Raw genomic sequence first — 26371 nt, 5'->3', positions numbered from 1 at the left:
GGTTAGACAAACACCTGTCAGGAATGGTCTAATTATTATGTACTCCTTCCTTGAGTGAGGGGATTAGATGACCTCTCGAGGTCCCTTCCGGTTCTACACTGCTATGATTATTACATTGTATAAAGGAGATTTTAAATGGAAGTAGATCTGAATATTAATATAATTAGCTGCTTATTTTACTGATTCTCATTTGATCCAAAACAGTTGACATTTAAATCATATTTAGTTTTCAGAGTTAATCACTGAAAAGAATGGATTCATTCAACTCTTCAAGTATTGTTTCAGACTACCTGCAGATTCAGGAAGACATCTTTGCATTGATTTGTACTATCGTCACAACCCTGAAAACTAGAAATATATATGTATATAGAAGAGAAAGCATTCCTGCTAGAGTATTATTCTATAGCAAAGCATGGGTTCTACAGCCACCTAATCCAAAGGCCCCTGGCTCTACAAAACACTACTAAAATGGCCATCAATACAATCAACCTATAACCCAAGAGATCCTGCTAAGCCTTTGGGCAGAATTATGAAATGACTATAGAACTACTTCAAGGCCAAGTGGGGAGGTGAGACATCTCCACTAGCATCTTCCAAACAACCTAAATTTGCTTCCTTTATTAGTAGTTCTTCCCATACAATATGCTGGGTAAAAAGGGCTATCTAGCAGGTGGGGCTAGTCTGACGCAACATGATTCATGTGATTGGTGATGGAAGGTGGGGAGGGGAAAAAACTGGTTGGAATGTTACACTGGCACTTTGCTGCTGGCCCCAACAGTTTGTGTTTTCAGTTTTAAGCAAGGCTGTAGGTCTATTGTGAAGAGCACCATCCAAATTTGAATAGCTACCACGTTGTCCTATAAAGTCCACAGACATCAAGAAAGACAACCTCTTTCTGGTGAGAACTACCCTATTAATCTCAGTCGGGTGTTAGCTTAGAAGCTTTATAATTACAGTTTAAATGTCAGCATCTTAAGTATTTCACTTCAAATAATTATACCGGGAATAGCCAGATATTTTATGCTGGCATTTGAGTGGAGTAAGAAAATGTTAACCCCATTCTGCTCAGCCTTTGGTCACAATACTTGCTTCTGCAACCTCTTACTCCGAAGTAGTTTGGCCATTTACTAGTTGCTTTAGCATTTCTCATGCACCAAGTATTACAGGATTTCCAGTGATATTTTGGTGGTACACATTCAGGTCAGATAAATCAGTCCTGGCGTGTTAAGCTTTAATCCTTTAACAAAGATATTCCAGTAGGCTCAGGAGTCTGAACCTCAGGTTTGCTTATACTCCCTGAGATCACAGGTTCACATTCCAGCACTGACAACTCCAGCCTTCATACTTGCCAGGTAAACAGCTTGATTTCCATTCAGAGATATACAGAGTTTTATTGGAGAAAAGGGGTTGGTGGCCGCTTTTTAAAAAATGAAGTAGCACAGATTCTGCCCCAAGGTTCTGTCTAGAAGTGATGGGAAATTTGACAAAAATCAAAAAGTTTCACAGGACCATACCAATTAGGCCAACATTTTCAATAAATTAGCCAAATGTTTTGTTTTGACTTTTATGTATATATTATATTCTATAGGGTCAAAGTGATGTGCTTTGGAATGTTTTGGTTCTTGAAAAATTCTGAGTTTGACTTTTGATCCTGAAACAGGTTGAAACAAAATTTCAGTCTCAATTTTCTGTGGAATAGAAATTCTGTTTTTCGACCAGCTCTGTTTCTGACTATTTCTGACAAAGTTAGATTAGGAGAGCCAGTGTTGCCTAATGGATACAGCACTGAACTGGGACTTAGGAGACCTGCATTCTATTCCTGACTCTGCCATGATCTGCTGGGTGACCTTGGCCCACCCCATGCATCAGTTACCCCGTCTGTAAAATGGAGATAATGATACTGACCTCCTTTGTAAAGTGTTTTGATATCTACTGATGAAGAATGTTATACAAAAGCTAGGCTAGCTATAGGCAATGGAGTTTGGACTAATATCCACCCAAGTACCAGATAATGGTTCATTTCCAAACCTATGCAGAAACATTTGTTTACCATACTTCTCTTCATTTGACAATGAGGCTTTGCAGAAAGGAAAGCCATTCTGACATCTTGCAGGGTCCAAATATTCAAGGGCCATGGTAGTGAACACGGGGAGAAAGGAACAAAGAGATAAATATAAAATAGGAGTGATGAAAATAATTGAGAAATTGAGTTGAGGCAAACAAAAAAGGAAAGAAATATTAGTAGAAGGAAAAAGGAAACACCAAGCAAGATGGAGAAGGAATAGAAGACAAGGACAGATATAGAAGTGATCCTATACAATCCACAATTTTCCAACATCTCGATGCAATTTCGTTTTACCAGCTCAGTTGTTGGTGAGGATTTAAGGACCATATTCTGTCCCCAGCCCTTTTGCTCAGCTCCCATTCATAGCAATGGGAGTTCTCATGCATCAAGAAGTAGTACCAGTCTACGGTCTTAACTTATTGCCCCAGGCTTTAGACTCTCAGGGCCCAGTTCTCCTCTTTTTAGTTTAACATTGGTGAAATTCCATTTATTTCAATGATTTTACACCTAGTTTGTTCCAGAGATTGGATTCAGGCCCTAGAAGCGTGATGCAGCCCTCACCACACACTAGGGTTAAGATGATAGTTATTCACTCCTTTGCAAGACGTCTGATTTTTTAAAAGCTGTTAGGCCTGATTTCTGAAGTAAACCAGGTTGGATAAGAATCTAGATTTTGCTAAAAAGCAACAGTGTGCAACTGTCTCATTAAATATATATATGTATTTTAAACATTTATTCTCATGATAAAGAATCTACCAAGAAGAGAAAATAGGGTATGATTATATACTTATGAGGTTGTAATGAGACTAGGAAATGTGAAGAAGTAAACCCCATTTTGTTAGTTTTAAGATTGCAAATCATATGGTTCCTGCTTCAGATGCCAGACAACTGTAGAAATTAGTTTCTAATCACACACACCTTTCCTGATACTTCCAAAGCCCCAAGAACTGACCCGTTTGGATTCCCCCAAGGAAATACTTTATTCATTCTGTCGTTATGTCTCCTTTGTAATCAACACTGAGAAATGTCACTTTGATTAAACACAACTCTGTATGACTAAAACCACAGTACAATAAATTCTCTAGAGCTATCTTTCAGAACAACTGATTGCTCTCCAGTCTTAATCCTCCAGAGTCTTATTTAATCAAAATGATGTTGCTAATTAAGGATTAAAACTCAGAATAGAATCAAAAAGGAGGATTTTTTTCTCTCTCCTTTGGGCAGGTCAAGGAGGCAGAATCTGTTTTAAGGAACCAAACAGTCTTTTACACCTTTAGTAAAGCTACACTATTCACTAAAGTTTGGATTTAGTCCAAAGATCTGCAATATTAACATAACTGGGGGGAAGGGAATAGCCCTGAAAGCCACCCCCATATGAACAGAAATATGACCTAATAAATTCATTGATTCATTAGTGATGCATTATCAATCTTCAGATTTGCTCAGTTTCAGTTCATAATAGATACACTTTGATTTATTGTTGGTAGTACCAACAATGCTTTGCACATATATAGCACCTCTCAATCAAGAATTTCTGGATAATTGGCAAACATTAAGTATCACAAAACTCCCTCTGAGGTAGGTAAATATTTGTGCTATCTAATAAAGGAATTTCTGTCCCAAGGGAAATTCCAGTAGATCATAATTTTGTCCCAAATCAGAACAAAAAGGTTGAACTGTTGAAACTTTGTGGAATAAAGTGTCCAGAAAAAAATCTGTAAATGTCAAAGTGTTCCATTTCAGTTTTTTAACCAAAAGAAAACAGTTCACTTTGGGACGACAAAATATTACATGTCAATTTTTCCAATGAAAATTCTTTTCCTGTAGAAAATTGTGATTTTGGTGAAGCCCCATTTTCCAGTGAAAGATGTTTTTGTCTGAAATTTTCCAGCCAGCCCTGGTAACTATATAGATCTTTAAATTGAAGAAGTCAAGTGACTTACCTGATGTCCTAACCTGTCAGTCACAGCTGGAAAGATAATCTATGAGGCCTATCTTTCTATCACCACTATTCACATGAGGAAGACTACCATCTCTTGAAGTAAATGACAGTTCCAAATGTGATGTTTTGATTTTTTTATTTTAGTGCTGGTACTTATACGTGTTCAAGGAACTTTGCCATCTCTACAGAGTCTACTCAACCTAGAGCAAAGGATTGAGACCCAGCAAGCAACTTCACCACATCCCTGGCAGGCCTTTCGGTACCATAGTGTAAGAACCCAAATAGAATAGCTTGGTTCTACACAGCAACTAGCTCATTAATTCTGTGTCAAGTTGGGCAAATCACTTGACCTTGATTCACCCTGGGTGAAAGTCCCTGGCTTATGTTATGCAGGAAGTCAGACTAGATGATCAGAGTGGTTCCTTCTGGCCTTAAGATTTATGAATCTATGTGCCTGGAAGGAAATTTAGGTAGTCCATTTGAAAACTAATTGTTACAGCTAAAAATGAGATTTCCTATATAAATTTGTTTTTAAAAAATTGAGATGCACTTGAGTTTTTAATTAAGCTCCATCATCTCACACAGTTGTTCTATTGCAATATTAAGAAACTCACCAATTGAAAAAAGAAAGAAGTTCCTTTGGTTCATAATCCTCAAGGTTGTATGCACTCAGTGGACAAACTACAGCTCTTATGCCTCCTGATCCAAAGCAGGCTGCTAATAGCCCAAAGTAGAAGAGTATTTTCTGCTCCTTTTTGGCTAGCGGGTGAAGGATATAGCGTCTGTCTATATAAAAATCTTCAAAGGGGAAGGCAACAAGAGGTAGCAGGGCCGTACCTGCAATGGGGAAGAAAATGGACATATATAACTGGTTAAAATGATGAAGCATTGAATCCAGTATTTATTTTCTAGATTAACAGCTATATTGGAATGATAGTCTCTGAATTAGTAAAAAAATATCCACACGCACAATGAGAAAGAAAATTATCCATTCCTTTAGAGCGAGATGTGGGTACAACTACAAGTCCAGAACTTTTCTGAATACTACTATTAGGCAAGAATATTGACTACATATGGCAGAAGTACCTGAACTTCGCTGCTTTCAGGGCTGGCCTGGGGCTAGAGGGCTGCAGTTAAGCGGCACAGAAGTTCTCTTACAAATAAAGAAAGATTACCATAATTTGTGCTACTCTTTTAACTATCAAGATGGATTAATAGAAATTGCTTGCTTGAACTCAAACGCTGTAGTTTATCACTATATCAGATAATTTGGCAAATGTTATGATGTATTCTCAGATATGCTAATTGGTTATTTTTACTTATTGTATCAGTTTTACTCTTCCCTTTGCAGCTTCAGAAAAAGTTAGCCCCAGAACACATTTTAGGACTCTGCAGTCAAGATTTGGCACCTCCAATCTACGGCATTGTTCCTATAAGCAAAGTGAGGCTCCCATATTTGATGAGTTACATAGCATTCTAAGTGCATTTTGAGAGAGATTGAAAAATACATCATATACATAATATTTGCAAACATGTCTGCTTCAAGCATGGCAACAGGAGACCAGGATTGTGATACTAAACATCAAAATCTGAAACCCCAGCCCCAGGATGATGGATGAAGCAAAATTTGTAATAAGCTCCCACGATAAAGAGTCACATCCCATGCATCGTACATACGCTAACAAGTCTAGTACCAAATCATCATCCCTGACTAATATTTTATATTTATTTACAAGAAACTTTCCCTTGCTATAGTGACATTTGTTCCTCTTTGGAAAATGCTTTGTACTACCTCTGACAGTTGTCAGTGGAGGGCTAAGTGGTCAGATGCAATATATTCAGTATACAGTTTAATGATAAAACAAGGATAAATCGTTGGAGTCAATTTGTCCCACTTTGATGCCTTATTTTTTTTTTTTTTTTTGTAATCTAGACTCAAAGGGCAAGGGGATTCCAAACAGGAAGTTTATGGAGTAAGGAAGGGAATATGAAGGAGGTCATCTTCTCAGGTAGTTCACTCAGTGCCTTGGACCCCTTCTTTCTCCTTTCCACAGACCCACTTGATCCTCTGTCATTTTTTTCTTCTAAATTCTTGTGACAATTTCTCTTCAGTCATCCACAGCAGGTGCTTTCAATCCAGAATTATTTGCTGCTGCAGCAGCATTCTAAAGGAGGCGCTAGAGTTTCCAGTGCAAAGATGTCTGAAACATGACCTCGGGGCACCTGCTGCGCACAACTGAATTCAAACCCGCACTTCTGGATCGAGGTCAGGAGGACAGAAATGTTGCCTCGAGAGATCCATTCAGAAATTCTCAATTACTCCAATGGTATTCTGATGCCTAGCTAAGTAACAACTTATTTGCCTGCATGCAAAAAAACGCTTGGGATGAGTAAATGTGAATAAGCTTGTGTGTCCGCTATACATCAAGTGGCTATGCAATTGATATATATTTTAGTATAGAGTTATGGGAATTTCCAATGTCTATGTTAATGTGGCCCTGGAGCGGCAATAATTTGTTCTGCCCTCATCTTCTGCCTGTTCTGTTTACTTCAAAGTTGGTGATTTTATTAAGTTAATCTGGTAGTTGTGCAGTTTAAAGGACAGGCTGCAGCATCAGTGGTGACTGTTACTGTCTAGTTGTACCTGCCTGATCTGAGCAGCAGTCTTAAGGTCCCTGCTTCATCTCAACCCTGACCTAGAGACAAAAGATAATTCAGTTTTTATATCAGCTCAACTCAGGCTGAGAAAGCAATGGTCAGCTGTGACATTTACTAAATTCCACATGACAGTTGTACACAGTGAGCAGAGACTTGCAAACTCAGTTTGCCCAGGAAGGGGAGTGGCTCCACCCCCTATTCCACCCAAATAGCTTTGCAGATCTAAAGTTTCAGACTGTCCCCCATTCCAGCCACTATGTGGAAGATTATTAGGAGGTGTCCATACATTACATTTCTGTGTATTGAGGGGACTTCAAACGTACAGAAGATCATAGGTCAGTAAAATTCACACATGTAAGTTACCTAGAAAAATATTTAAAGAAGTTTATCCTAAAAGATTTTAGCTCATTTGGTGGGGGAAGGAATCAGATAGTGCTAATATGAGTCAGGCCCTAAAGGGAAGCATCAAAGTTTGGCTTCTGAGTTCAAAGTTTGTCAAGGCAACATGTACGTCTTATTAACAACCATGTAGCTTTTAAATACAGCAGAACCCCATAAATTTGCACCAACTGGAGAAATGCATTGCAAATTATGGACATTAACGAGTGGTTAGATCACGGAATTTTCCAGAAGTGACTAGTGACTGCGGGTGCCCAACCGGATACCTTAAAGGGGCACAGTTTCAGAAAATGCTGAGCACCTGCTTTCTAAAAAAAAAGTCAAGTCACTTTAAGGGGTCACAGTTTAGGCTCTCATCAGACTGCAGCACCCAAAATCCCTAGTCACCTTTGAAAATTTAGACCTTATTTTACAAACATTATGTAGTGGTGTTCAAAATAATGCTTCATTAAGGTATATTAGCACATATACTCCAGACTAAAGGAAAGCTAAGTCCTTTGCTATTAGAGAAGTTTGATGAGGCCACCAAGTTGGAGACAATCATTGGATTTGCATATATGTGAGGAATAGTATGTTTCTATGATACTTTTAAAAAAAATTGACTTATCAGAGCAGAATTGCATACAAAAAGCACATTGTAGATGAAATAATCATGGCATAGCACCTACCTAGAAAGTGGAGAAACATACAGATATACACCAGCTTGATTCTCCCCACCAGATGTTCAGCAAGCCAGCCCATGAACACAGGTGCTAACATGGAGGCACCTACAAAGCACATGTTTATGATGGCTGCCTGGTAGTTGGGATAGCCAAGTTTGATAGTGCAAAAGAGAATCATGTTGCAGACAATGCCAAAGAAAGTGAACCTCTCACACAGCTCCATCAACAGCAGGCAAATGGCCACCTGAAGTTTCTTCTGAGACTTGAACCCAGATGAGTCTCCAACATGCTTGCCTTCCTCAGGGAATTTCCTTTTCTCCCTCTCAGCAGTGTGGTTCAGAAGTTGTTTTTCTTGTAAGTCTCTAAGGTCTGTAACAGGCATACTTAGCTGTTCTGAGCAAGACTAAATTGAGTGGGTTAGGTTGTATGTACACTTCTGTTATCCTCCACTATAATTAACAAACTGGTAAGACCCTTGCTTTGAATTCCACACCTTACTACCACAATTCCTCAGGATACCTATCACTTTAGTGCTGTTACATTCAAGATCAAGGAGCATGGGGGACACCAGTATTTAAACTTCTCTGAGTGCACAAAGGTGTTGAATCCAATCTGTTTATTTAATTAGTTTGTCTGGTTGCGAACAAGACTCCCCCCCGCAAATAATATTACCCATTAAATTATGTGAATCCAATACAATATATGCCAAATTGTATCTGCGTGTTACAGATAAAGGTTTAAATACTGAGAGAGGCTAAATTGTTTCAGCAGAATTCAAATACTAGATCAAGAAAATAATTTGGGGCTAATATTATGATACCTTAATTAAGCAATAAGTGAGAAACTGCAAGCAAAGAGATAAAGATAGAAAGAATGCATGTTTTTAGGTGAACAATATCTTATCATTATTACATTTCTTGTTATTTTTGGTTGAAATTCAGATAAGAAAGTTAATTAGAAAAGTAAGAAATGCTAGTACATTTAAGTACAATAAGCAGGTTTTACAAGAAAGTAATTCTGGTGTATTAATGAAGAGAAAAAGCAATAAAAAAGCACCCAAAACCAGTACAGCTTCTTTAGCCTGACCTTGTACCACAGCTACAACATGTCATAGGGCATCAGAATCAGGAAGGCTTTGGTTCCTGGTATTAATTAGAAACTATATAGTCAACTTACAGAGAAATTGGGAAGGTTCTACAAGTCTACAATATCCCTGCTGGGCAATCCACTAAGAAGTTTACAGAAAATGTGTCCAACCTCCTGGACATAATTCTCCACTACTGTGTATAGCCATTTATACCTGTCCCAAATGGTAGTGTTCTGCATCCACTTTGCACAAGTGTAAATGACTACACATGGTGAAAGGCAATGGTGAATCAGACCCACTGTTTCTAAATAGAACTATCAAGTCCTCACTTTGTAAGCTGTTGGAACAGAGACTCTTTTTTAGTTCCACCTAACTATACAGATACTTACATGCTCCCTACCCTTTAGCAGCTCTTATACCTACCTATTATTAAGTAATAGAGATGCAAGATAGTATATAAATGACATGCATAGGCCCAAGTCAGAATCCCAGATCCAAAATTAACTGAACTTTGGTATCAGGTGTAAAGGTTACTGCCCTAACTTATTTCTGTAATGGCCCATAAATAACAAATCCAGAAGCCCTGAAACACAGATCCAAGCATCAGTAGAGCCCCTTTCTCAACCAGTGTTTTTAATTCAAAGGGGGTTCTAAAGCCAGAACTTGGCTAGAGGTATCACAGAATTTGCTTAGCTCTGGGTAGGACTGTAGGGGATGAGAGAACTTTGTATCATACCAGTATCTATGTCTGCCACCTTCTCTAAAAGAGACTAGGATGAGTTTCATTCATTTTTGATGGCTAGAGAAAAACAAGCTACAGAGATCACCTGCAGCCCCAGCTGGTTTCTGTTTCATAGTTTAACAAACCTTGTCCCAAACCAAGCCATAGGGAAGGAGAAAGTACTGTGACCAAAGAGTGCACACCTACCCTGTTCTGGGGAGTACCTCTTACCTAGCTGCTGGTGCATTAGGGTGCCCTTTCTTTACTGTATTGGAAGATAGAACTGTAGTATAAAACCAGATTGAAAACACTATAGTAAATACACTCTGCTTCCTACACACATTTTAATAGGGAATATTCCCTACTCCAGTGTAGATTTGGGGTGGGGTAGGGGCACCTGTTTCTCAGGTGTTGCTGATTGAGCTCAAATGAGATCATGGGAAGAGGGGTAGAGCTAGAAGGTTTGCTAATTGGGTTAGATGACAACAATTCCTTATTTGATGTTAGTTTGCCTTATCTTGGGGTCGGGCAGGGAGAACAACTGACTGTTTGGTTGGTTAACCCCCATAAAAACCTCAAGGTAGGCTGAAACAGGTGTGTGAGAGTGGGTTTCTATTTATGTGATTGTTTTAGAAATGGGTCTCGCTCATTTGATTGAAATGTTTGATACTCTGAGTATATATACCTTCGAATAATGGTGGTGTGTTTGCTGATGAGAGCCTAGGGAACATGTGTTCTATACCTAGCTCTGCAGCTGACCTGCTGCATGGTCTTGATGAAACCCTTTAGTTAATCTGCTCACTGGTTTACCCCTTAATATAGTACTCAGATTGCTTACTGAAAAGTGCTTGAGGAAAGGTGGTGGTAGACTTAATAATATATTTAGAGTTACACCAGTTTTGAAGCAGGTGAGGTTTTTAAGTGGAAACCAACAACACCAGCTCAGGACTGAAGTGGGTTCAAAGAGGAGTCCTGCTTCTGACAAATCGCCTTGGCCCGCAGCAAAAGGCTTTGAGTCAGATTGACAAAGGGACCTAGGACTACTAGCTTATGGGATATTCTATTGAAGTTGTTCCAATTTGATGAACTGAATAACTCAATATTAATTGGGCCACTGAGACTCACCCTACAGCCCAGGGTGGGGGACGCTCATCTGAGAGTTAGTAGATCCCCATTCCAAGGTGGTATCCTTAGCAGGCAGAATAGGGACTTGAATTGAGGGTTTTTCACATCCTAGGTAAGCACCCTAACCACTGGGCTGGAGGTTAGCCCTAGTCTTGCCCTCCTCTGCCTTGGCTGTTTTATGTGGCCTCTGAGCACACCTACTGGATCAGGCCCTGCACATGACTTAGGAAGAGAAGTGCCTATTTTCCCACAGTTCATAAATTGAACTGGGGCTTATATGTGAGATGAGCATGTGGACTTCCAGAGGGAGGCAGCAATGTGCATGCCCCCAGCCAGAAACATAGGCACTGGGGGAACTTTTACTGCACAAACTTAGGCACTGAGTGAGTTAAGGCTCCTTCAGGGTTCGATGGCAGACAAGTGGGGGTTTTGTGGATCACAGTGATGTGTAAGTTTGAGGCTTAGGTGCCTGAGTACCTTTGTGGATCTGGATCTTGAAATCCTTTAAAGTATCTTCTGTGAAGATGGGACAAGTAGTTCTTGCAGTGGGGTTTGCTATAAAAGCACTTGTTCTTTCCAGAGCTCCTAGTGGTCACAGTCTCTGTAACAGAAGGCTGACTGTCTGTAGAAGTTGTATTTTGGCAGGCCATCTGTCAAATGAATAGGCCAGCACCAGAAAGGAAATCTCTTGGTTCTAGAGTCCATTTAAAATAGTAAAATCTGGCCAGGAAGTAGCCCAGGCACTTGTGTTTGGCTCAACTCCAACAAGTACTAACCTATCACCTGCTTTGACTTGGTTGAGTACTGGTTGCCTATGTGGTTCTATGGCTAAAGGGCAAATGATCTAAACTTCTCTTCATGTGCTGGAAGAATCAAATTAGCTCTTGCCACGTTTCTTGAGGGGAAAACTTCACGGACATTTTGCTGACTTCTTTGGCAGTACAAGTGTAATTTTTTTTAACACAGGCCCAGATTTTTAAAAGTACTTAGGCGTTGCTCTGCTCAGTGTTGCCAGTCCTAGCTAACTTAGGTTCCTCAGTGGCATTTTCAAAAGTGATGTAAGCCCAGATCCTCAAAGGTATTTAGGTGCCTAACTTCCACTAATTTTTTCAATGGAAATTAAGCACCTAAAGACCTTTGAGGCACTTAGGCACCTAAATCCTATTGCCTTTCACTGAGACTTAGGAGCTGAAGTGTCCGAGTAATTTTTGAAAATGGGACTTAGACATAGAGTCCTATGTCAGTGAGGCTTTGCAACACTAAGCAGAGCAACACCTAAATACCTTTAAAAGTCTGGACCAAATGGTTAAAGCAGAAATATTCTATGGCTCAAACACTAGCCATCTTTGAAGTCAATGCCAGAATTCCAGTTGACTTCTGTGGGATAAGGGTTTGGTCCTGTGTATACTGATCCAGAGACTGCAATGTGATTAAAAGGGTGACCACTTCAGTGACAGGAAACAGAAATGTGATACCGGAGGCAAAGACTAGAATCTTCTGTTTTTGAAAATTACCACTTTCATCTTTCTTGTGTGTGTGAGAATTGTTTAACTTAATGTAGGTAGTAGCTGTGACTAATTCATCTCCCTGCCAATGAAGCATTGTTCCCTACAAGATGTTTTCTAGTAAGAATAGCTGAATAATCATGATGCTAGACAGGCACTGTTCATAACTACTTTGTTTTAGGGGAGTGCACAGTGTCTATTTCCACACCTCAAAGAAAGGGTCACTATTCCAATTTTTATGTGAATCCTCCTCTTGTTCTCTCTGCAGTTGATTCCCTGGTAGGAAAGGAAAAAGTAGAATAACTTTCAGTCTGTCTGAGACACAAAAATAATTATTGGAAGCAATGGTCTTTGACAGTCTGAAGATAACCTGCTACTTATGTAGTTGTTTCAGAAGACTCCAAAGTGGCTCTGAAAATAAAATAAATTAAAAGGCATGATAGGATAGCGATGTGGTTAAAGCACAGACTGGGAAACAGAAGAATTGGGTTTGAGTCCAGCTTTGACTCAAGCTTGTGGCGTGACCTCAGGCAAGGTCTCATAAGCTCAGTTTTCTCCATCTGGAAAACAGGGATGATAACTCCTCCTGCGAGTGAGGTAAGATTCAATAAAATGTGTGATTGTTGTAACAGCCTCTGAGGAAAGGCTATATGTAGGTTAAAAAAAATTATAATCTTCCACTTAACTTATCCATTTATGAGATTTCTGTGTTGCTCATCCCCATGGTATTTAGGCACTGTAGTATATAAGCACAGAACCTTGAATCTGGATTTTGAATAATTGGAATAAATCATAATACACAACAGTGCTTTTTTGGTATTCCTTGTATTTAATATGTATATCTGATGCTGCTGATAAATCTTGTCGGCAGCAATGAATAATGTTGAATAATGTCCATAGGACTATGAACCATACGTCGCAGAAGAGCAAACACATATCAAAACCAGAATGCTTTGCAAATAGTGTTAAAGACCAATTAAAACCCTGAAATACAATTATCAAGGAGTTGAGAAAGCATATTTGTGAAAGGGGGAAAACCAGCACGTCTATTCAAAGTTCTCTAAGCTATAAACAACTACTAAATGTGATAAAAGTACACTTTGAAAGCTGGAAGATAACAGCTATGAAATCACCAGTTTATTAAGACTATTGATTATAAGAGAACTGCTCTGTGAATACCCTCAGAAGTTATGTGGTTATGCTACTAAATAACATTTGCATAGTTTTATTCATTCTTTGGTAAGTGTATTCTTGAAAAACTTTCAACTTCTTAGAGGAAATGGAGAACCCAAGGCCTGAATTTTCCCTCCCCTCCCCCCCACTGCAGGATATGAATAACCCATTTTTCAAAGACAGTAGCAAAGACTGCCCCTCAGAAGTACAGCACCAGTAAAAGGTACTTGATTTAAGTTAGGGGCAGGGGAATATATATCAAAAATGTTTGTTTATTTTTTCGCTTTCCAGACAGAATTAAATTGGGACTTTTGGGGAAGCCCTTGCAATTCTTGCTTATTCTGCTAGAAGGAAACACCACAACAGATGGAACCAAATCCCTGAAGTGAGCTTCACTCCAGACCAACAGTGAAGTGTGCAGACAGGACCAGTTTCATATTAACTCTCAAATGAGAATAATCTGTAGCATTCCTATGGGGGTTAGACATCGTATCACCCACTTTTTGAGTGAAGACTGGATAATGTTGAGATATTTTTATGATTGCTTCAAATATTAGATCCCAAATCTGAAAATATATGAAGTGAACTTTCATAAGGTAACAATAAATTTACTTGTCTTCCTTTCCCCTTGTGTTCTACACTTTTCTTTCCAAAGAGTACTGTGTCCCTTTTGTCCTCAGAATAATTTTTGAGTATTTTAAAATGCCCCAGTTTATATTTTTCCCTCCTAAAACTAAGGACCCAATCCTGTGTCTCCTAACTGTCATGTGAGTCAATGGAATTTGAAGGTTCCTGTCACCTTGTAAAGTCAGGCCCTAAATAACTAAGAGTCAGGAGACAAGGCTTCTATCATGATTCTTCTGCAAACGTCTTGTGTGACCATGGGCAGGTCATATTTACCTCATCTGGGCCTTACTTTCTCCATCTTCAGAATTGGGATAATATTTAGCTACCTCACCGTAGTGGTATGTGGCTAAGTTCACTAAAATTTGTACAATGCTTTGAGATCCTAGATGAAAGGAGCTTGGGAAGTACAAAGTATTGTAAATAACCTGAATGTTTTCTATTGCCATCCTTACAGGCCAATCCAGCAGGTACTTCAGCACATGTGTAATCTTAAGTGCGAGCAGTCCTACAGACGTGAATGTGACTACTCACTGCTTACAGTTATACAGGTACTCTACCTTGCTGAAATGGAACTATTGAGAGTAAGCAAAGGAGGGGAGAACATAGCTACTGGTTCTGCTGCTGAGTACATGGTTTATAACTATCAGAGAGAAAAGTCAACTAACTTTGCCTTTATAAAGTCCTCTGCAGGGAGCTGATTTTAAAATTGCTGATCCAAAAACCATTGCTATAATAAGAATGATTTTGGCATAATTACACTGTTCCTTCAAGCAGCAGAGGTTTTATTTCTTGAGATTTTGTTCAAACATATATAATTATCTATGCTGAACAGTTTTTCATATGTTCTCAGGCTCTTGTCTTACTGCACCTATTTGATGTTTTTATAATTCAGGAGTAATTGTATTGCAATTGTTTTTCATGATGCATGGTGCAGTTTTAAATCACATTGCTGGCAGATATTCTTTATGATGACATTTGTTCTAATGGGAAGATTAGAACCAGTTCTATCATATAGAAAGATGGCTTTTTTTATGTCACGCTATAGTTTGTAGATGGCACTTAGGATATTCTTTTCTGACATAGATTTTTAGGTAGAGATTGGAAATAGCTTCTAAGGCTGTGTCTACTACTGAGACAATATTCTCTGTGAATCCGAGATGGTTCCTACTGTTCTCAGAAAATAATAGGTCCTTTTATATCCCAGTTGTGTGGCTTGGAAGAACCCCAGTCTGGAGGGAAAGAAGCATGGATCTCTATCCAAGAGAGGTAACAGCTGAGAGCCGGGAGCCTGGAGTAGGTACCCTTGCTGAACTATGGAGGGGAAATACAGGCACAGTTGCCCTGAACTGTGACACCCACAAAGTAGACTGCTAACTGCAGAGCTAATCTTACTCAAACCTGCAACCTTTCCGTTATCTTTTTCTAGTTCAAACCCAGATAGCTTGCAATAGTATGGATTTGTGTGTGTGGTTCCCCTCCTCCTCCTCCTCCTTCTTTTTTGTACAGTTCTAGTCAATAGCTTCTGTCTTTTTTTTTTTAATTGGGCTATAATATGCAGTAACACTTAAACTGAGATAATTAACATTGACCTTTTGCCCAGGCAGTAAAATCAATTGTGTCGGGTGCCCAAAGATCTGTGTGCTTGGATCCCTGCTTTTAATCTGTGTATGCACGTCACTGTCAGTAATTGAATGAATCAATGTGGATTTGAAATTTCATTCCTATTCTAATGATACATATGATAGGGTGAATTTTAAAATAGTTCTAATATTTCTCACATCTTTGTGCTGTTTGCTTGGCTATCCAAAATAAAGGCTTAAATGTCTAGAGCTTTAACTCAATTCAGCCAAACCAGAGCCGTTGCTTGTCCAGTCAAGACACTGGCTTCCATCTTCTTTGTTTGTTTGTTTGTTTTTTGTAACTGTCTAATGAAGTTCCTTCTAGAGATAGTCCTGAATCAGAATCATGGATCACCCTTGAACTTTGGGAAAGTTTGGATCTCAGTAGGAACTTCCAGGCTCCAGCACATCTTTATTCTCTTCTTAGGCTTTGAAGCTTAACATATGAATTATATATCTCTGCTAGAGTGAAAATATTCCTCTACTGCCTTAGGAATAGTTCTTGATTGCTAATGCACGGAACCATGTTTAGGCCTCTATTTTATCTCCTTTAGACTGTGGTAATGGCCTTTTGGCTGATCTCCCAGCACACGCAATTAACAGACTTCAGCTGGTACAAAATACTGCTGCTAGGATCCTATCCAGCTCAAGGAAGAGTGAGCACCACTTAAGTGAAAGTCTGTCTTAATACACAGAAATCAGAGAGTAAAAGACTACTTAGGATGCTCCCCACAACCTAATTCAGGATTGATCCCAATAGTATTTTCTCCAGGGCCTTGTGAAGGCAATCTTAAAGTAAACTTGGGCCTGAACCAAAATGCTAGATCCAAATACTCCCAAACTGAAGCACAAGTGTTAGGAGTCTGGCCCATCTCTAGTTTTAAATGTCTCATGCAAGGTGGCTTTAAGACGTCTGTGTGCCCTAGGATTCCAGAGAGGCCCCTCGCATAAATTTGAGCACCTAGAGACTGGTCTAGTTGATAGTTGCCTCTTATGGGTTACCGTTGGGCTCATCCACAGCATGGTACAGCCCAGAATTCTTAAAGTGGCATGGCTGTGGAGACTCCCCTAGTGCCCCAAATATGTGTCCTTCCACTCCTGGCATTTCATCTGTGCCAGGGCTTATGTGAGGGCCTGTGCAGGGCCTGCACTGGAGGAATTCTTCCTAACTGACTAAGGGGCTTTTACAGCTGCTCTATGCTAGTACCAGTGTCTTAGTGAAGGGGAGAATCCATACCCAGGCACCAAAATAAGAATGACCTGACTTTTTTTCAGAAGTAGTAAGTACCTGCAATTCTTACTGATGCCCAGGGCAGTTGTGGTTGCTCACAGCACTGACAATAGGGAGGGAAAGTGGGGGCAATTGTACGGGGGGCTCAGAGCATCTGTATTGTCTGAGTAAATAGAGTGAAATGGGAGGGGTGGGGCCCCAGTGAACATAATGTATGGGGGCCTCAAATCTCTCTGACCGGGCCTGCTGCTCAGCACCTCTGAAAATCAGGCCACCTATTTAGATACCTAACTTTTGCCATCCGCACTTAACTCCTACTGAATTGCAATTTTTATGTGTAATTGGCTTGTGTGCCTTGCTACTAACATAATGAAATGCTGTTACTGGCTCCATTTAGTAGCTTCTCTCTGGAGCCTGCTAAGCAGATGTGAAAGGGATACTGATTCCCCTGCACTTATTTAAAAACTGAACAAAACCCGAGACACACTTGTTTTCTTTCTGGCTTTGACTTGTTAGTGTGGCACTGAAGAATGCATCATTAAACCATTGCAAAGCTTTTTATAAAGCACCTTGGGATGTCTCTCAGCAAGATAAGTCACAATACAAGTTGTTGTTTTAATTCCAGAGGCCAGTTAGATCAGTGCCTGTCACATGTTCCAAATGCTTAGGCCAGTTTAATCATTGTTCCATCATTGCTATCAGCTTCTTCTTAAAAAAATAAGAATAATGATCATCTCCTTATTTGAAATCACTGAAAAAGGGTCAGGTGTCAAGTTAGCAGTTAAGAGAGTGAAAGTAGGATGTTAGGGCACCTAAAACACCTTTTTAAAATCTGGCCCCTGAAGAATGATTTAAAAGTCTAAAAGACCCTGATCATGTCAGGTGCTAAGTACTCCAGGTTAGATGCCAGGTGATCTCAACATCCATTGACACTGACAAAAGTTGGGAGTGCTCTGTTTACAGCTCAAGATATGCACAGCACTCTATAATTACTCTTGAGAGTTTAAAAAAATTAATCCTATTCAATTTAAACTGGAATGATGTGGATAGCTGTGTTCTATATCTAACTACCCTAAATGTATTTCCACTTAACAATGTAGGTGGAAAAACTGACCAAAGTTTGTATACCAAAACACAATGGATTCCCCCTCTTCCCCCCACCCACCAGATAGTTTATAGATTACCTTTGTGTGTGTGAATTTCTCGAAGGTTTTTTTCAGCTCCTTTTTTTTTTTAAAAAACACTGTAGCTACACAGTCTCGGTCTAACTCTCATAAGCTAAGCAAGGTCTGGCCAAGTATCTGGATGCACAATGGCCAAAGAAAAGTCAGGGTGCTGCAGGAAGTGATGATGGAGATTCAACAGCTAGCAGATCAGTTGGTGTTACATCAATAACTAAGGTACTGAGATAGATACTGATCTAATGCTTCAGGTCCCTGACCATTCATGGTTATTTAAAGATCCCACAGAATTTCTGAAAGGTTAGGTAGTTTTACTTTGCTACCCTGACCAAATTCCAATCGGCGTGATTACATTTTTACCGAGCTAAAATTTCCCCCTGTATTCACTTGGAAGAAGATATTCTTCACTCTCCATTTTCAAATTGCCAACTATTGTTGGTGCAAAATACATGTTGTGTTCTATTCAAGAAATGTGGGTGAGCAATCCCTACATATACAATCTATAAAGCCTTTTTGGATCTTTCTGGAGAAGGTGCATACAATTTCAAGATTATTTATCTTCCCCATATCTGCAATATCCTTAAATGAAGGATAAAATCAGTGAACTTTACATCCCACTCTTAATTGCTGGGAGCTGGGATTGATGTCAGAAATACCATTGCTTATTCAAAATTATACAGTACTGTATTTGGGAAAAAATCAAGACATTTCAAGAAATACTACATTTGGAAACAGATTTACTTTTCAAAGACATACACAAACTTGAATATGTAGTTCCAAAATCATATAATCAAACCAAATGGCTTAATCATAGATAATATATGATAGCAATTCAAAGCTTTTAATGCAAATGCATTACAAATGGTTATACACTTAGCAATTCTCTGTTGGTTCTAAGAATGTACATTTCTGTTTACAGACTGCCACAACAGGTAAAAGAACAAAAAATTCTTTTGACTGGTTAGCAGAGGAAGAGTTAGTATTGAAACAGAGAGGACAAAGGACTCCTGATAGCAGAGAGATTAGGTAGGATACAGTACGGTGTCAAAACATAATTGATAATGGCATAAGAAGCAGGACTGGTATGAATAAATGGAGAGGAGAAGACAACTGGAAAGAGTAAAGGATAAAAATCTGCTGGTACAAGATGCTTACACTGTATAATTAACTATACAAATGTTTGTGCAGTCACAAAACCTTTGTCACTTTCACAGCAGAGGTGGACCCAAAGCCTGGATCTGAGCAAGTCTGCATCTGGATTCACACTCTGAGCTTTGCTGTTCATTGCTGTCTCGGGAATGGACCTGGCCAAGATCCCAAATCTGAACTGGCCAACTGAGAGCCATTCCTAGCATGGAAAATAGATGGCAGGCTTTGAGTATCATTTCAGCGGTATGCGGGAAACACAAGAATGTGCCATAGAAAAGCCCAGGAGGAAATTAATAGTTCCATTTTCAGAGCAAGGTTTGAAAGGTGTGCAGTAAATAAGTCCTGGGGCCACATTTGAACAACAAGGTGAAAACAATATTGAATAGGTGCTCATTAAGTGAGCATTGTCCACCCTGTGCACCGAATGAGGGAGGGGTCCTGTGGGAAAATATAGCGTGTGATCATGTAATTATAGACTATCATAATACATACAGACAACAGGGACAAATTAAGGTTGCACAGGAAACCTTTATTCTAACATTTCCTAATTTTGGAGTGTTTGATTTTGCAAACATGGTGTTCTTTTCATGTAGTTTTTTGTGTAATACTACATATGTTTGACTTTTTTGGTAGTAATCCAGCTTCTATAAAATGCTAGGTCTTTAATATTGTTACCTGTTCTGAAGTGAGTGGATACCCAAAGTTTGGGGTCTTGTGGCTTGGCCTCATTAGAAGGAGAAATTGATGATGCGGTTGGTATTTCTTTGATGCAATTATATTTATTGACAAAGAATGTACATAAAGTCCTGTTTACCATAACACAGGAGGAATCAAATAGGAGAGAGTTTCTTTGCTCACAGCTCCAAACTCCTTTTAGCCAGCACTCGGCCAAAAAAGCTCTCTCTAGGCTTTTCTCAGAGCACGGACCCAGTGCTTGTTCAGGCTGTGTTTGGTGCTGAGAGAGAAGGCAGCAAGGAAGCTTCTCTGCCATTTCTCTTCATCTTTCACAGGCACACGAACCTTCACAAAACAAGAGCCAGCAGAACCCCTCTGCTTGCATGTGCCTTTTATTTTGGGTGGAGGCTACTCTTGTTTCAGCTATCTGGTTCCGTAAAGGAGCTTAATGGTATCTTACAACTATCTTAAATGAAAGCCAGTACACCCCTCAGTTTCAAAGAGGTTTAACCAACCCAGAACAATATAAACATTATGAACCTGATTCTTCCTTCCATAAATGTTACCAGTGTAATCTCTTGTAGTCCCACAGAGTTGCTTAATTATTTACACCAGTGTAAATGCAAGAAGAATCAGATCCAACTTGTCTACCCATAGCAAGAGCATCTGAAGCAAATATCATGAATTAACCCTGTGATGTTCCAGTTCTGAGATCAAAATGTGTCTGGCAGATTACAGTAGGAACATTTTTTTTAAAACAAAATGTGGATTTTTATCACAATGTTGGTGAAACACTGGAATGTGTTACCTAGGGAGATGGTGGAATGATTTAGTTGGGGATTGGCTCTGCTTTAAGCAGGGGGTTGGACTAGCTGACCTCCTGAGGTCCCTTCCAACCCTGATATTCTATGATTCTACGATTCAAAGAAGACTGGTGAGTGCCAGGCACCTGGTGGTGATGGGACTGATGCTGAGCCAGGACATGACAAATACAGGGATGGCTGCTGGTGTAGGACAGATTCTGAAGCACTCAGAATGCTAATGCTATTCAGAATTAGAGGACAATAAACGAAGATCAACAGGAGCAACATCGCTACAAGCCCCTTCATATGAGGAGATTCCCTCCACAGGGAATGAAGCTGAGCCCTACAATTATAGAATGAGTGATCACTATCTGAAAGAAGAAAAGGGGAGACTACAAACCTAGTGGAATCTCAGAGATGATTGTGTGTGCAACGAAGGTGACAGAGGACAAATGGGAAAACTCAGGGACATTTTCTGCTGCCCTGTTCAAGACAGCAGGGATTATGGAAGTACCTTACAAAGCAGGGGAGTAAAGTATGGCCTAACGCTGGGAGAAAGAAAAGACCGCAAGGAGAGCATTTCAGCTGTACACTGTGATGTCATCCTATCAAAGTCAGTGCAAACCCCAGAACAGTGAAGTCAGTACTGAGGTAAGCACACTACCTGGGTGAGAGATGACACCTGGTGTGCCTTTCTAGAAGAGACTCAGGAGCAGCTGAATGGAGTGGGAGCACAGTGATTTGGTGCAGTCACACAACGGGGAAGTTAAAGAAGGAGGAAAGAAACTAAAACCTATAAAGAAGTGATTTAGCAGGCAACATGGGAGAAAAAGGAAGAGGAAGCCGGAGAAACACTTGGGTACAGATATGTTCATTGTGTTAAGAACATGGGTTTGTTTGTGTGTGTTTGTGTAGGAGACACAAATTAAATTTTTTCGTGAGTAGTATATTTACCAAAAAATGCAGTTTTGGTCAACCCAAAGCTATTCTCAAATGTTTGGACTAATGTTGTTAGTTGTGTCCCCTTTATAACTTTTAGCGCAGTAGTTAGGGCCCTCACCTGGGATGTGGGAGACCCTGAATCAATCCCCTCCGCCTGATGGGTACAAAGGACTTGAACTTAACTACCCTAGTCCTTGGGAAAGCTCCACCCCAGTATACCCCAAAGCCCAATCTCTCCAGGTGAAGCTGCTCCACTTTGTATAACTAATTAATCATTGGGCAAGGACATGAACTGGGGTCTCCCACATCTCAGTTAAGTACCCTAATCACCAGGCTATAGAGTCCTCTCTCCCTGTCCCTAGGCCCCCATGACTTAACCATTGGAACAATTTACCAAGGGTCATGGTGGATTCTTCATTGGTGGTGATTTTAAAATCCAGACTGGATGTTTTTCTAAAAGACGTGTTTGAGGAATTAGTTTGAGGAAGTTCTGTGGCCTGTGTCATACAGGAGGTCAGACCAAATGATCACAATGGTCCCTTCTAACCTTGAAGTCTATGGCTCACACTTGGGGTAGATTCCTAGGACATCAGTTCCAACTCCAAGTATGTCACCTCCATCCCCTTCTGTTCCTGTTGCCTGTCCCCCTGCAGCTCTTGGCCGTGTCCCCTTCCCTGTTGCTACCTCTTTGCCAGTTCCTGCCTGTACCCTCACTGGCCAATTACTGCTGCCCCTGCTCCTTACTGCTCTCTTCCTCCTAGCTCCACCCTTGACCCTATCCTACCCCTCCTTGGATCCTGACCCTGTCCCCAATTTCTGCCTCCTTTTTTACCTCTCCCCATTCTGCTCTGATGTTCCCCCATCCCATGTTTTCCTCCACCCCTTTGTTCCTATTCCCCCATCTTCTACCACCTCTGCTTCTGCTCTTGTTCTCCCTCCGAGCTCCTGCACCTAACACCTACCCCATCCCAGGTTCTTATCACTTCCCCCCAACTCCCAGCCCCTTTGCATCTGTCAGGCTGTCTGGTGTGGCTCATGACCTTGAGTGCCAACCTCAGGGCTGATTGTCAAGAAGCAGGGCACAACCCCCAAATTCTATGTTCTATACTTAGATTTCACCAACCCAGTAACAAGTGTGAACTCCTAAAGCACTATTGCAGCCTTACCATGGAGTCACAGACAGTCCCCTCAGGCACTTGGGTCTATCATGCCACCCAGGCAAGCCTGCCTTGGTGATAGATGGTCCCTTAGATCAAACATCACAACAATATTCAGGTTACAGCCAGTCCCAAAGCACCAGTAACTTACCCCCACTCAATTGTACCTCAGATCTCAAACTGAAGACAACACTTGTAGCCAATCCTATAATACTAATTACAGAGTTATTAACTAAGAAGAATGAGTTATTTACCAGGTTAAAGCATGTAAACATACACAAATAAGACACAGTCTTACGTTCCAAAAGGTAACAGTAGCTGCTATAATATGCAAGCGCTACCTGTCCTTTAGGGTTAACCTAATCGAAGCAGCTTGGGGGATCTCTTGTTTATGCTTAGAAATATTGCCCTCCCTGAATTCCAAGCAGTACAGGGATAGCATTTTTTTCTTGACCAGGCTTTTTATCCCCTTCCCCCAGAGCTCACGCTGTTGTGGTATCCTCTTGCACTGAGGATACCTCTCCGGGGGAGGGAACTCCAGTTATTAGGAAGAGGCAGGTATTAGTAATGGGTGTGTCAATCATTAGAAACATAGATAGCTGGGTTTGCGACAACTGGGAGAACTGCATGGTGACTTGCCTGTCTGGTGCGAGGGTTGCAGATCTCTTGAGACATCTAGATAGATTTGTGTGTAGTGCTGGGGAGGAGCCGGTGGTCGTGGTACATGTAGGTACCAGTGACATAGGGAAGGATAGGAGAGAGGTCTTGGAGGCCAAATTTAGGCTGCTAGGTAAGAGATTGAAGTCCAGGACCGCCACGGTAGCATTCTCGGAAATGCTACCAGTTTCACACGCAGGGCCAGTTAGACAGACAGAACTGCAGGGTCTCAATGCATGGATGAGATGATGCTATAGAAGGAGGGGTTTAGATTTATTAGGAACTGGGGAAACTTTTGGGAAAGGGGGAGCCTAAACAGGAAGGATGGGCTCCACCTAAACCAAAATGGAACCAGATGGCTGGCACTTAACCTTAAAAAGGTCATAGAGCAGTTTTTAAACTAAGAGATGGGGGAAAGCCAGTAGGTGTAGAGAAGCATGTGGTTCAGACAGAGACATCCCTTAGGGGAGGACCTATTAATGGAGATTCTATGTCCTAGTAAGGAGGAAAGGATGGAAGATGATAAAATACAGGTAGGTTCTGATGAGAACAGTCAAATGAAACAAAGTCCCATTCAATTACATCATGTAATGGCAGACAGCTAAAAAGTGACAAGTTTTTAAAGTGCTTATATACCAATGCTAGAAGTCTAAATAATAAGATGGGTGAACTAGAGTGCCTCATATTAAATGAGGATATTGATATAATAGGCATCACAGAAACTTGGTGGAATGAGGATAATCAATGGGACACAGTAATACAAGGATACAAAATATATCGGAAGGAGAGAACAGATCATGCTGGTGGGGGTGTGGCACTATATGTGAAAGAAAGCGTAGACTCAAATGAAGCAAAAATTTTAAATGAACCAAACTGTATCATAGAATCTCTTTGGATAGTAAGTCCATGCGCTAATAAAAAGAATTTAGCAGTAGGGATATATTACCGACCCCCTGACCAGGATGGTGATAGTGACTGTTAAATGCTCAGGGAGATTAGAAAGGTTATTAAAATAAAAAACTCAATAATAATGGGGGATTTAAACTACCCCCATATTGACTGGGTACATGTCACCTCAGGACAGGATGCAGAGATAAAGCTTCTTAAATGGCTTCTTCTTGGAGCAGCTAGTCCTGAAACCCACAAGAGGAGAACAATTCTTGATTTAGTCCTAAGTGGAGCACAGGATCTGGTCCAAGAGGTGAATATAGCTGGACCACTTGGTAAATAGTGACCATAATATAATTAAATTTATCATCCCTGTGGCGGGGAAAACACCACAGCAGCCCAACACTGTAGCATTTAATTTCAGAAAGGGGGACTATACAAAAATGAGGAAGCTAGTTAAACAGAAATTAAAAGGTACAGCACAAAAAGTACATGCAAGTGGCATGGAAACTTTTTAAAGACACCATACTAGAGGCTCAACTTAAATGTATACCCCAAATTAAGAGAACCAGAAAAGTGCCACTGTGGCTAAACAACAAAGTAAAAGAAGCAATGAGAGGCAAAAAGGCATCTTTTAAAAAGTGGAAGTTAAATCCTAGTGAGGAAAATAGAAAGGAGCATAAACTCTGGCTAATGAAGTGTAAAAATATAATTAGGAAGGTCAAAAATAATTTGAAGAACAGCTAGCCAAAGACTCAAAAAGTAATAGAATTTTTTTTTTAAATACATCAGAAGTAGGAAGCCTGCTAAACAACCAGTGGGGCTGCTGGATGATTGAGATGCTGAAGGAGCATGCAAGGACAATAAGGCCATTGCAGAGAAACTAAATCTGTGGTTCTCAAACTTTTGTACTGGTGACCCCTTTCACACAGCAAGCCTCTGAGTACGACCCCCCCCCCCCGTAAATTAAAAACACTTTTTTATATATTTAACACCATTATAAATGCTGGAGGCAAAGCGGGGTTTGGGTGGAGGCTGACAGCTTGCGACCCCCCCATGTAATAACCTCCTGACCCCCTGAGGGTCCTGACCCCCAGTTTGAGAACCCCTGAACTAAATGAATTTTTGGCATCGGTCTTCATGGCTGAGGATTTGAGGGAGATTCCCAAACCTGAGCCATTCTTTTTAGGTGACAAATCTGATGAACTGTCCCAGATTGAGGTTTTGGAACAAATTGATGAGGTTTTGGAACAAATTGATAAACTAGACAGTAATAAGTCACCAGGACCAGACGGTATTCACCCAAGAGTTCTGAAGAAACTCAAATGTAAAATTGCAGAACTACTAACCTCGGTCTATAACCTACCATTTAAATCAGCTTCTGTACCAAATGACTGGAAGATAGGTAATGTGATGCCAATTTTTAAAAAGGGCTCCAGAGGTGATCCTGGAAATTACAGGCTGGTATGCCTGACTTCAGTGCCAGGCAAACTGGTTGAAACTATAATAAAAAACAAAATTGTCAGACACATTGATGAACATAATTTGTTGGGGGAAGAGTCAACATGGTTTTTGTAAAGGGAAATCATGCCTCACCAATCTACTAGAATTCTTTGAGGGGGTCAACAAGTATGTGGACAAGGGGGATCCAGTGGATACAGAGTTCTTAGATTTTCAGAAAACCTTTGACAAGGTCCCTCACCAAAGGCTCTTAAGCAAAGTAAGCTGTCATGGGATAAGAGGGAAGGTCCTCTCATGGAATGATAACTTGTTAAAAGATGGGAAACAAAGGGTATAAATAATAATAAATAATAATAAATGGAATAAATGGTCAGTTTTCAGAATGGAGAGAGGTAAATAGTGGTGTCCGCTAGGAGTCTGTACTGGGCCCAGTCCTATTCACCATATTCATAAATGATCTGGAAAAAGGGGTAAACAGTGAGGTGGCAAAATTTGCAGATGATATAAAACTACTCAAGATAGTTAAGTCCCAGGCAGACTGCAAAGATCTCCAAAAGGATCTCACAAAACAGGGTGACTGGGCAACAAAAGGGCAGATGAAATTCAATGTTGATAAATGTAAAGTAATGCACATTGGAAAACAT

At 40.3% G+C, this 26371-nt stretch overlaps 1 protein-coding gene across 1 annotated transcript in view; it reads right to left on the bottom strand.

Annotated features, from left to right (window-relative positions):
• Positions 1–9781, bottom strand: part of SLC15A5 (solute carrier family 15 member 5) — a 62242-nt gene extending 52461 nt beyond the window's left edge. The window contains exons 1-3 of the mRNA XM_074949398.1: positions 9766–9781; positions 7733–8095; positions 4622–4844 (exon numbers count right to left, since the gene is read on the bottom strand). Coding sequence (XP_074805499.1) covers positions 4622–4844; positions 7733–8095; positions 9766–9781 — 602 coding nt within the window. The remainder of the gene's footprint in view (positions 1–4621; positions 4845–7732; positions 8096–9765) is intronic.
• Positions 9782–26371: the final 16590 nt, after the last annotated feature.

This window comes from Natator depressus, chromosome 1 (assembly GCF_965152275.1).
Source record: "Natator depressus isolate rNatDep1 chromosome 1, rNatDep2.hap1, whole genome shotgun sequence".
NCBI classification, from domain to species: Eukaryota; Metazoa; Chordata; order Testudines; family Cheloniidae; genus Natator; species Natator depressus.
Note: the sequence above shows the minus strand (reverse complement) of the source record. Positions and strands in the feature narration are given on the sequence as shown.